General features: G+C 47.4%; 1 protein-coding gene across 5 annotated transcripts in view; it reads right to left on the bottom strand.

Moving 5' to 3' along the window:
- Positions 1-12,662, bottom strand: part of LOC138959186 (uncharacterized) — a 238,685-nt gene that overhangs the window by 87,978 nt on the left and 138,045 nt on the right. For 4 of the 5 annotated variants that reach the window (XM_070330571.1, XM_070330570.1, XM_070330573.1 and 1 more), the window contains 6 exons: positions 12,533-12,646; positions 11,892-12,021; positions 10,884-10,901; positions 1,741-1,874; positions 1,185-1,394; positions 306-545 (listed from right to left, as the gene is read on the bottom strand). In XM_070330571.1, coding sequence (XP_070186672.1) covers positions 306-545; positions 1,185-1,394; positions 1,741-1,874; positions 10,884-10,901; positions 11,892-12,021; positions 12,533-12,646 — 846 coding nt within the window. The remainder of the gene's footprint in view (positions 1-305; positions 546-1,184; positions 1,395-1,740; positions 1,875-10,883; positions 10,902-11,891; positions 12,022-12,532; positions 12,647-12,662) is intronic. The other variant, XM_070330574.1, reaches the window with a different exon arrangement.

The following is a 12,662-nucleotide window of genomic DNA, read 5'->3' as shown; positions in this document are numbered from 1 at the left end:
ACACACACATTCTCTCTCTCTCTCTCTCGCGCCCCCTCTCTCTCTCTCTCTCTCTCTCTCTCTCTCTCTCTCCCTCTCCCTCTCTCTCTCTCTCTGCATTCAGAACTGCAAACTACAAACCTGCACCAAAAGGAGTGTTAACCATTAAAAGAAAAAAAGCTTGTCAATCTTCCGACTGGTAGCACCTATAATAAATGTGGCATTCATTTTTCACACTTGCACAGGATCTGGTTTGAACCATTAGTTGAAACATTAACAATCTTGCTAACCTTTCAACAGACTGAGTCTAAACACGTAGCGTTTACCTTCCACATTAGTGCAGGATCTGTAGTAAAATATTTCACCGCCTTGGCTGATTGGGATGGCTTGGCGAGGATCAGCAACTCTGCAAGTGTTGGTGTTGGTGTTGTACAATAGATCAGAACAATTCTCCGCCTCACATCGGGCCATGCAATCCTGGATGGACACCCCGCTGGCATTGTAAATCCATACCGCCGATCCATTCAAGTCAAAGCCAAAATAGGCTTCGTACTGACATACGCTGCCTGTGGAGGTCCATAGTTTCAAATTAAGAAGAGATTAGGCAAGTCACTAACAAAAGTAAGTATGCAGAATACTGACCATAAACCAACTAATTTTACAGGCAAATTCTGCATCTGCACAAAGCATGTATTTCATAACCATGGGAGAGACATTGCTCATCACAGGAACACAAAGGAAAGAAACCCCACCAGAACAACTAATTTTCTTGCGAGGTCCATTTTTCTGTGTTCTCTCTCAGTTGACGCATGCATAAAAAAAAAAACGGCAAGTATTTCAAGGCATATATGTGTTTTCACTAAGCTGTCGTCTAATGACAAGACAAAACAGCTTCTCCCCCAGAAAGGCAAAACCTCCCTCCCTCCCTCCCTCCCTCCCTCCCTCCCTCCCTCGCTCGCCATGTATCGGTAAACCACGCGTCTGACATTGAACACACCATGTCAGTAAAAAACGGGTGTACGCAGACACGCGTTCGATTTCGAAAAGTGTTGTACTAATTATGCCCGATACCCCCATCCCCACCTGGAAATGGGCAGATTGCCTAACCAGTAAACCATTTGAGTCTTGAGTCTCTCTCTCTCAGTCTCTCTCTGTCTCTCTCTCTCTGTCTCTGTCTCTCTCTCTCTCTAACCCTCATGGCTCACCGTAGTAGTTTCCCTCAGGACAGACGCAGCGGTAGGTGCTTTGCTGGTGGTCCTCCACGCATTGTCCGGCGTTGCACACATTGGTGGCACACATTGGCTCCCGTGTCTCGCAGCGTGTGCCGGAGAAGCCCATGGAACAGCCGCACTGGTAGTTGTTGTCCATGTCGGTGCAAGTACCTCCGTGCAGACATGGGTTTGAGGCACAGTCATCTGTGGAGCAGGCCCCAAGTGTGTCAAGGTTATTACAGTGTGGTGCAGTAGAACCTCCCTTTTAAGAATGCTCGACTTAAATAAATGCAAGCTGGTTAACAAGATCTTTGCACCAGAAATGCTGAGCTGTCAGGACAAATACTAAAGACAAGGGTTGGAGGCACAGTCAGTGAATCATCTGCAGAGCAGGCCCAAGTGTGTCAAGGTTATTACACGGTGGTACAGTGGAACCTCCCTTTTTAAGAATGCTCAACTTAAATAAATGTAAAGTAAACAAGATCTTTGCACCAGAAATGCTGAGCTGTCAGGACAAATATTAATAAAGAGGAGAATGCACAGTTCTCACCAATGTTGTTCTGGCAATTCTGACCATCAAAACCAGATGCACAGTTGCAGCGATAGCGGATGTTATCCAGCGACACACACTGACCGTTATTCTCACAGGGGTTGGGCTGGCAGATAGGAGTTGTTTGCTGACACCTGTGAAACAGATGAATCATGCAATGAGAATCAGGCATTGCAAGGGACCCCTTCAATTGTGAGTGCATCACAAGTAGTTTCCTCCCGCTCCATTTAACTTAAAAAGATCAGGCCATTTTTCTTGTAATTTCAAAGCAAATCTGAATCAGTTAATGGCACCCAATTTTGGGACCTGGTTTTAGTGAGAATGATCAAGAGCAAGAATCTATTTTTGACAAATGGAACATCTCATGCAAATAACCCTTTACCATACCTAATATGACACAAATACAAATTATCTGCTGTAACATAAACCTAGCACCAAACAAATTGCGTGGTTTTTTCTCTTGTTACCTCAACTAAAACATTCATTCCTGTGTCATTCCATTCAAACTTCCAATGCCGTTATAAAGGCACTCTATTTGGCAGATTTCTTTTACAGGGGTCACGTGAACGCTGCTTAAATAAGAGTTCCATACCCCCAAATCATCCTGACAATTGACATAAAATGTATTAGTTACCAATCAAAAAAATTGACAAAACATCAGAATATTAGCACTACTTGGCAACTTTTACAGCACACATAAGGAGAAAATAAAAGCAAGAACAGGTTCTTTTGTTTAGCTATGTTGCATATTTTTTGTGTTATGCCATTCCTACGGGCTCGGTGACACTGCATGAGCGGTTAAAAACGGGAACCTTTTGCATCAATTTTGAGGGGTACCATGACAAAAAGCGCTGTATTTTAGCAATAACTTGATGGATTGTTTTGAAACTTTCAGGATCTTAATGTCCACGTATGAGACATACTTCTGAAGCGTGTAAAGTTTCAAAGATCTAGCTTCAGGAATGTTAAAATGTTCAATATAAGGATACTGATCTACTTGTGGGCACAAACTTATTATTGACCAGCCACTGTGACTTTGAAATGTCAGCAGTCAACCAGACTCAGCACTGTTACAACAATTTAATGTTTACAAATGACAATTTAAGTTTTAACAAATTGTGATAACCAATGATATAAAGTTAAATGTTGCCGTATTCTGCAAGGCCATTACACACACTGAAATCACATAACTTGTGCTTTAATTCCCTCCAATTTCCCCCATCGATTGTCAAGAAGAGCACACCAGTATAAATTTGTCTGTGTATAATATCAAGCAATCTAATGTCAAACAAGAAAAACTGAGTATCACATAAATGTAACTGGATAAACTTTGCAGTTGCAAATAGAGTTACAAACAAATGCCACACATTCGTCCTACCCCCACAAGAAAATAACTGAAATAAAGAGGGAGAGAGAGAGAGAGACAGAGACACAGACAGACAGAGACACAGACAGACAGACAGACAGACAGACAGAGAGAGAGAGAGAGAGAGACACAGAGAGAGACACACACAGAGAGAGAGAGAGACAGAGAGAGAGACACAGAGAGAGAGACACAGAGAGAGAGAGAGACACACAGAGAGAGAGAGACACGGAGAGAGAGAGACAGAGAGAGAGAGAGAGACAGAGAGACAGAGACAGAGAGAGAGAGAGACAGAGAGAGAGAGACAGAGAGAGAGACAGAGAGAGAGAGACAGAGAGAGAGACAGAGAGAGAGAGAGAGAGACAGACAGAGAGAGAGACAGACAGAGAGACAGAGAGACAGAGACAGAGAGAGAGAGAGAGACAGAGATATTGCACCCCCAAAAAACTAACATGCCAAGCTCTGCTGTAATTAAAGAAAACAAAAAAACATAAAATACATAGGCTTCTTGTATAGTTATGAAGACTTTGTTCCACATTTTGCTGAAGATTTCATTTTAAATAAAGTAGCATTTAAGCTCATTTAGTCCTTTGAAGCTTTGAAGCGGAAAAGCTAAACTGGCAGCAAAATGTCATTTATTTCAAGCAACAGCTTCATAAATAAAGTTTAATAGAACTGCTGCTCCTTTCATATTCCCCAAAAGCCTTCAATCTAGTGAATGGCACATTAACACATATTCCCTTTCCTGATAAAAACACATTTCACTGCATTTTATTTGTATGCATTACAATCACCAGACTTTTGATTCTTACAAGATAATTTCAACTGTTTTCCCCCGAAATCGGCGTATGCTGCCTGAATGGCGGGGTAAAAACGGTCATACACGTAAAAATCCACTCGTGCTAAAAACATGAGTGAACGTGGGAGTCTAAGCCCATGAACGAAGAAGAAGAAGATTTCAACTGTTAATTGCACTATGCAAGTCAAACAAATTAAACTGTGCATGATTAGAAGTTATCCAGACAGCAATTTACTTTAGCAAATTTAAGAGGTCAATTAGTCAGTAACGAAAGAGAAAAACATGGATCTTATGAATTCGAAAATTTTTAATTAAATTTTTATTTGATTAATATACTTACCCGAATCACATAATAGCATTGACGCAGTCAGAGATGCTAAGGTGTCTGAAAAACGCTATCCCGTCTATAGTTTAAGGGAAGCAACCCATACAAAAAAGAAGCAAGCTTGCCACACAGGGTTACCTCCCGTAGCGTGTATCATGCCACAGCTCCCGTATCCCATACGAGATATCCTCATTAGACTTCTAGAATACATAGAAACTAAAAGCGGGGAAGGTGGGAGGGAATTACCTATGTGATTCGGGTAAGTATATTAATCAAAATAATGAAAATTTAATTAAAAATTTTCGATTAAATTACATATTCTTACTCCGAATCACATAATAGCAGATAACTCCAACAAGGTGGTGGGTAAGATCAAAAAAGTTCAAACTCACTCTTATGTCCTGGAGAGGCATTGCCCCGCTGTCACCAAGGCAGGGAGAGACCGTGATCCCTCCCGGCAAACCACAGCGATGTCTCTCTCAGGTAGAAAATTAATACAGACGTGGTCCGAGCGCCAGCAGGCTGTGCGCAAGACGTCGTCTAATCTCCGAAACCGTAAAACGGCCAAGGAGGAGGCCCATGCCCTGGATTCGTGTACTCAGGCTGAGTCGAGGGGGAAGACAGGCTCCCATATAGGCTTGCTTAATGAGAGCCTACACCCACCTGGCCAAGGTAGACCTCGTAATGGCCCTATCCAGCGCCGTGTTCAGAGAAACGAACAAGAGCTTCTGCGAGCTCGAACTACTAGGCTAGATGCGCGCCAGATAGGCCTCCATGGCCCTAACCGGACAAATAACCATATCCGGGTCGCCCTGCGCCCAAAATATGGGAGAGCGGCTTCACCAGAACGCACGGTGAAGGCTGGCCTGGTGTCTGGCTCTTGGCCAGAAAAGCCTTGCGAAAACGCAAGGACCAGGAATCATCCTGCTCCCGGGCAAAGTCCTGCGGACTGCCGGACAGAACGTGGATTCCGCTACCTCTGCGAGAAAAGGCCAGAAGTAGCAGGAACAGACTGGAGTCTCCCAGAGGCTCAAAGTCCGCCAAGGGTAAAAACCCTAGGACCAGGAAAAGGTCCCGCGTGGGCAAAGAAGAGTGCTTGACGTCCTCGAGGGACGCGCCCTTCAAAACTCCAGCGACGACTCCACTGACGTTGATGGTAAGACCAATCTGTTTGAGAGTCGAGGCGATCGCCGATCTACGACCTCCAAAGAGGAGGAGGAAGTCAGCCAATGCTAAAGTGCCCGTGCAAGGCCCCCCGCCATCACCAAGGTGGAGGGCGGGGAGGGGGGGTGAAGCCGGGAACGCCTCATTGGGGGTGGGGCTTTCCACTGGAAGAGCCCCTACTTCTGCCCGACGAAGATCTCTTGCCCGACTCACGAGAAGGGGCACGAGATTTTCCCCGGAAAACAGGGTGCGCCTGCTTAGGTGCGGCCTGCTTTTGCTGCTTCAAAATTTGAAGCGCAAAAGAAGAGAACTGCTGTTCTCTTGCTGGTTTCAATCTCCTGCTTCCTGGCATCAGAGGCCAGGTTGCAGAAGAGAGAACCGTCCATCAAGGGTGACGATCTGAGTGTGTTCCTCGTCGACTTCTCAGAAAACTGGGAGTGGGCGAGAAACAAGACCCCTCTGCACGAGACCGCATGGAAATGTGCAGAGAGGACAGCCTCATCTGTTCCTCGTTCACCCTTGCCAGTGTGGAGAGGAGTGTACAAATGTCCTCCGCGTCCTGCTCTTTCTTAAGAGTAAAGGGCGCCAAGAAATCTGTCAGAACGCTAGAAAGCGCCCGCAGGAGAGTCTCGGAAATGGAACTGAGTTCCAAAAGCTGTCGGCCCACTTCCCCGGAGGATAGGAGAGTCTGCCCAGAGAGCGGCATAACAGAATCCTTCCTCAACAGCTTCGTAAGAAGCGGAAGAAGCTCCGGCGTGACCGGTAACGGCGCACGCGGTAGGGCAAAAGACGACAGAAGGTTCCGTGACGACCTTGGCCAAGGCAACTTCCTCTGAGCTGCTAAGGGCACGAAGGAGGAAGCCTGCGCAGGAGCGGCAAGGTATTCCACCGCCAGATCCAGAGCTGAACCGTGAGGAACCAGCAACAGGACTGACACCGGAGGCAACCCGCTGCCTGAAGGAGCGGGCTTGGCGAAAAGACAAGAAAATTGAAAAACTACCGGAGGTAATTTTTCAAACCGGAAGTAGCTGTCTTCCTCTTTCGCCAACCGGAAGTCAGCCATCGCCAACGGCCGGACGCCGAAGGCGTGGCCAAAGCCGAAGCTCCTTCCGGAAAATAGAGTGAAGTGCCTTCCGCGGCAGCTTCAAGAACAACCCTGAAGCTGGCCGGAGCCCCCCGAGAGCGTCTACTCATCGTCAACGGACCTGGAGTCCGAATCGACAACAGAAGGAGATGGCTCAAAGCCAAAAGAACCCAACAAGTGACGCTGAGAGGGGAGACCTGAAGCCTGACGACCGTCCTGTTGGCAATCGATGGTACTCAAATCTCGACTAAGAGGAAGATGAGAGGCATCGAAAACCGAAGACAGTGGTTGAGAGAAGCTAGCGGCCACCACCGAAGTGTGTGGATGCTGCTGTCCCAACAGAGGCACGAAGCCTGTATGCCCAGAGGGCAAGCCGTGTCCACAATTCACCGGCGACCAAACGGAAGCAGCAGGAACTGAACAGGAAAATCCGGGAGGAGCCAGAAGTGCAGAGCCAACAGCAGAGCTAAGCCAAAGCTGGTGCTGAAGAGACTGCGAGCTGAAGCCCGGAAACCCTAGGCCTGAACCGTAAGTGACAGTAACCTGTGCACTACCCGCTTGACCTACACTCCCTGCCAAAGCAGGAAGCGAAGCTGCCGGAAACTGCTGCTGTAAAGGGCAAGGCTCGAACCGGAAGGGACCATAGGCTGTCCGCAACCGATGAACCGACACTTCCGGCAGGAGCCAGAAGAGAAGCTGTCGTGAACGACTGCTTACGTACGACGAAGATCTCCTGCCCGACCCATGGGAAGGGGCACGAGATCTTTTCCGGGAAGCAGGATGCGCCTGAGCGGAGGTCTTAGCCAGCTGAGGCTGAGCCTGCTTAGGTACGGCCTGCTTTTGCCGCTTCAGAGCTTGAAGCGCAAAAGAAGAGAACTGCTGTTCTCTGTTGGTTTCAATCTCCTGCTTCCTGGCATCAGAGGCCTGGTTACCGAAGAGAGAACCGTCCACAAGTGTAGAGAGGATTGTGGACACGACCTCCGCGTCCTGCTCTTTACTAAGAGTAAAGGGCGCCAAGGAATCTGTCAGGGCACGAGAAAGCGCCCGCAGGAGAGTCTCGGAAATGGAACTGAGTTCCAAAAGCTGTCGGCCCACTTCCTCGGAGGATAGGAGAGTCTGCTCAGAGAGCAGCAGCACAGAATCCTTCCTCAACAGCTTCGAAAGAAGCCAAAGAAGTTCCGGCGTGACCGGTAACGGCGCACGCAGTAGGGCAAAAGACAACAGCCGGTTCCGTGACGACCTTGGCCAAGGCAACCTCCTCTGAGCCGCTAAGGGCACGAAGGAGGAAGCCTGCGCAGGAGCGGCAAGGTATTCCAACGCCAGATCCGGAGCTGAACCGTGAGGAACCAGCAACAGAACCAACACCGGAGACAACCCGCTGCCGGAAGGAGCGGGCTTGGCGAAAAGACGAGAAAGTTGAAAAGCTACTAAAGGTGATTCTTCAAACCGGAAGTAGCTACCTTCCTCTTTCGCCAACCGGAAGTCAGCCATCGCCGACGGACCGGACGCCGAAGACGAAGATCCTTCCGGAAAATAGCGTGAAGTGACTTTCACGGCAGCTTCGAGCGCAACCCTGAAGCTGGCTGGAGCCCCCAAGAGCGTCTGCTCATCGTCAACGGACCTGGAGTCCGAAGCGACAACCGAAGGGGATGGCTCAAAGCCAAAAGAACCCAACCAGTGACGCTAAGAGGGGAGGCCTGAATCCTGAAGTCCTTCCTGTTGGCAATCAATGGTACTCATATCCTGACTGAGAGGAAGTAGAGAGGCATCGAAAACCGAAGACAGTGGTTGAGAGAAGCTAGCGGCCACCACCGAAGTGCGTGGATGCTGCTGTCCCAACAGAGGCACGAAGTCTGTATGCCCAGAGAGCACGCCGTGCCCAAAATTCACCGGCAACCAAACGGAAGCAGCGGGAACTGAACCGGAAAATCCGGGAGGAGCCAGAAGTGCAGAAGCGACAGCAGAGCTATGCCATAGCTGGTGCTGAGGAGCCTGCACGCTGCAGCCCGGAAACCCTAGGCCGGAACCGGAAGTGACAGTAACCTGTGCACTACCCGCTTGACCTACACTTTCTGCTAATGCAGGAAGCGCAGCTGCCGGAAACGGCTGCTGTACAAGGGCAAGGCTCGAACCGGAAGGGACCATGGGCTGTCCGCAAACCGATGAACCTACACTTCCTGCCAAAGCAGGAAGCGAAGCTGCCGGAAACGGCTGCTGTACAAGGGCAAGGCTCGAACCGGAAGGGACCATGGGCTGTCCGCAACCGATGAACCAACACTTCCGGCCGGAGCCGGAAGAGAAGCTGTCGCGAACGACTGCTTACGTATAGCGCAGCTCGAGCCGGATGGGACCATGGTCTGTCCGCTTTCCAACGAGACACTACTTCCGGGAACCGGAAGAGCAGCTGCCGAAAACGGCTGCTGCGAGCACATACCTAGTACTGACCGCATCCCCGAAGGGACATGCTCAGGTGCACTCCCGCAAGCGGAAGCCACCGAGTGCCGGCCAAGAAGAGAAACTTGTCCCAGCGAGTGGAGTCCAGAGACATCACGGGCGCCAGAAGACTGGGCCGACGATCCGGAAACGCAAGTTAGCGGCGAAGACCCGGGGAAAAACATCCGAAATCAGAAGACGCCAGCGTCAACAGAGAAGCCAACGAGCGAGGGTCGCCTACCCCCGGGAGGGAGAAGGAGCTGGCCACAGGGTCCGCACGCAAAAATTTCTGCACGGACGGGAGTACGGATCTCTGGAGCAAAGCAGAAATAAGACAAGCCACCAGAGCGCTAGACTCTGGTGTAAACACAGGGGTAAAAAACGGACGCACTAGCGGCCGAACCTGACGTCTGAGAGCCAGACGGAGTCTCCTCCGGCGCCGAAAAAGGCCAGAAAAGACAGTGTAAGTCTTAAATCAGAAACATGTACAATGGGGTTCTAGCAGAAGACATGGACGAGGATATGGGCAAACCAGGCCCTTGCCCTTACCCTCAGTCTTCCCCCCCCCCCCCCCCCCCCCCCGTTATTTCTCACTATCCGCCATGCCGACGACGTGAGAAAGTAAACTACTGAAAAGTAACAAAGTCTCAAGGACGTAAACTTCAGCAGAACCGAACTAGCACTAGTATACAAGCCACCAAAGGTAGCTACAACAACATGCTACTGGCAAAAACGTTCAAAGTCCGAGCACGGACCCAAACATACCAGTATAAACAACATGAGCTAGAGAAAAAATGGTGACCAAAATGGCGGCCACAACAACAAACTACTGAGCAAAATTTATAAGTCCAGAGGACGTAAAATTTTCAGCAGAATGAACAATGCAAAACAACAAGCAAGGAACAATCTCACCAGCGAGAAACAGCTAGGAGCAGACGGGGAACCCAGGCCGGTGGGTGTCAAGCAGACAACAAACCGGCCAGGAGCGAAATCACAGATCGACCTGTCTCTCTGGCTGAAAGGAGTCAAATGAGGATATCTCGTATGGGATACGGGAGCTGTGGCGTGATACACGCTACGGGAGGTAACCCTGTGTGGCAAGCTTGCTTCTTTTTTGTATGGGTTGCTTCCCTTAAACTATAGACGGGATAGCGTTTTTCAGACACCTTAGCATCTCTGACTGCGTCAATGCTATTATGTGATTCGGAGTAAGAATATGTAATTTAATGTACAGACATTTGTTTGTTTGTTTATTTGTTGCTTAACGTCCAGCCGACTACGCAGAGCCATATCAGGACGAGTGTACAGACATGCACACACTTATCAGTACAGGGTAGTCAAAGCACTGTTAAAAGGAACAGTGATTTCCAAATAGAGTGCAAATGTTATGCACAACAAAGACACTTACATACTGTACTTGTAGTTTGGTTAACTCACAAAACATCAAGAACACTTGTTATAGACACACGCAGCACTTGTTATTTTAAATAGATCGCATCAGCCCTAACAAATCAGAATCTAACCACGTTTAGTTATTTAAAGCCAAAAGATCTCAAGGAGAATTGAAAATGGAAATCATTGTGTCTCCTAGTTTGTACCAAGACAAACTAATTCATTGTTTCAAGTTACTTGGTTTGACGTAAATTGACAACTGCCTAACTTACGTACTCTGAGCTCCTTGTAGTACACTGTGGAGGAGGAGGGGGGATGAATGGGAGGGGGGGGGGGGGGGGCGGGTTGGAGTGTGTGTATAGGTGGTTTATATCCATGGTAACAAAAATGTGGCAACTTGATTGGCAGCTTTTAGTTTTTTGATTAGATTGGCAGATTTTTGTTTTTACAAAAACTGGAAAAGCGCATGGCCTGCAAATAGTCTGAAAGGCAGCTTTGCAATAACAAAAAATGTAAGTAAACTAAAAATATTACGTTTTATAAAACAATAACATGCATTTCATGAACAAAGTTAATATTTTACCTGTCTGTCCCACTGTTACTGTGAAAAATAATTACACATATATATGCCCATTGCATATAAAAACAAACAAATCATAATACAGGCATACAAGCCAACAGAACTAAAATAATGCAAAACTCAGCCAAAAGTTCAAATCTACACAACATTGCTATATATACAGAGAGAGCGAGAGAGAGAGAGAGAGAGAGAGAGAGAGAGAGAGAGAGAGAGAGAGAGAGAGAGAGTATGTATTTTGATATGAGTGAGTCTGTGTGCATGTGTCCGTGTGCTTTAACTTTAAGGTATATAGCTCAGTTGGTAGCGCGCTGGATTTGTATTCAGTTGGCCGCTGTCAGCGTGAGTTTGATCCCAGGTTCGGCGGAAATTTATTTCACAGAGTCAACTTTGTGTGCAGACTCTCTTCGGTGTCCGAACCTCCCCCCGTGTACACTACATTGGGTGTGCACGTTAAAGATCCCACGATTGACAAAAGGGTCTTTCCTGGCAAAATTGCTTAGGCACAGTTAATAATTGTCTACCTATACCCGTGTGACTTGGAATAATAGGCCGTGAAAGGTAAATATGCGCCGAAATGGCTGCAATCTACTGGCCGTATAAAATTTCATCTCACACGGCATCACTGCAGAGCGCCTAGAACTGTACCCACGGAATATGCGCGATATAAGCCTCATTGATTGATTGATATATAACCTCACATAAAGTAAATTATTGACTGTTCACAACCATGCACTACTTGGGTCACTTCCATGGCAGTTTGATTCCATAAAAGTGACTTATAAAACAATCCACATCAGTCACAATCACTGCAGTACTCCTTTTCATAAACAGCTCATTAGATAAAAACACAAACAGACTGTGCCACTCCCACAAAAACTATTTGTGAGCACAGCAACACAGCGAAATAAGTGTGCATGGTCTTGGTGCACAGGTGGACTCCTAAACAACATGTAAATGTCCTCTGAAAAGTCCAAGCGCCCACAACCCTGATTGTTTTAACCCCTTCCTTACCTGCCGCCTGAAAATCCAAGTCTGCAAAGACAGGTAGCAGTGTTGAGGTCATTGCGGCAAACACCTCCATTCTCACAAATGTCAGGTAAACACGATGCAACCAGATTTTCACAACGGAGTCCTCCTGTGCCTGTTTTTGTTAGAACATACAAAGCCATTTAGTCATAAAAAATATCTGCTCTGAATTGTTAGAGGGATATACAGAGACCATTCTTTTGTTTATTGCTTTATTGCATGATAAACACCTAGTTCCATACAGTAACTCCACCTCCTGCAGTTAATAGTCAAATGCTCAAGCAACCAGTCCTGGTAACAATCAGCAATCATATCATGTGGAAACAAACCAACAACTCAAGAGTAATTTAAAGGCTCAATCAACTCCAATGTTCAGCGGTGGGATGCATCCACTAAGTGGCATCAATGTGACATCAATGTGACCTCAACAGAGGACAAGTGCTAATTTATTTATTTTTTGGGACCCAAAGTTGGTTTCCCCTATGACTTTTAAAATTGTCCTTTAAGGCAAGTATATTGCCAAAGTCATGCAAAAGAAGTACATGTAACAGCACAGTCAAAGTCAGGAGAAGTATATGCACAAGCAGGTAACAAAGAAAGACAGGTGTGTGAACTGCTGGCATTACCTGTAGGGCAGGCGCAGGTGAAGGTGTTGCCAGTGCTGGTGCATGTAGCATCAAAGTAACAGGGGTTGGAGGAGCAAGGTGTCACCCTCTGTTCACAGTACTGGCCGTTATAGCCTGCAACATATATTAG

This window comes from Littorina saxatilis, linkage group LG2 (genome assembly GCF_037325665.1).
Source record: "Littorina saxatilis isolate snail1 linkage group LG2, US_GU_Lsax_2.0, whole genome shotgun sequence".
Lineage (NCBI taxonomy): Eukaryota > Metazoa > Mollusca > Gastropoda > Littorinimorpha > Littorinidae > Littorina > Littorina saxatilis.
Note: the sequence above shows the minus strand (reverse complement) of the source record. Positions and strands in the feature narration are given on the sequence as shown.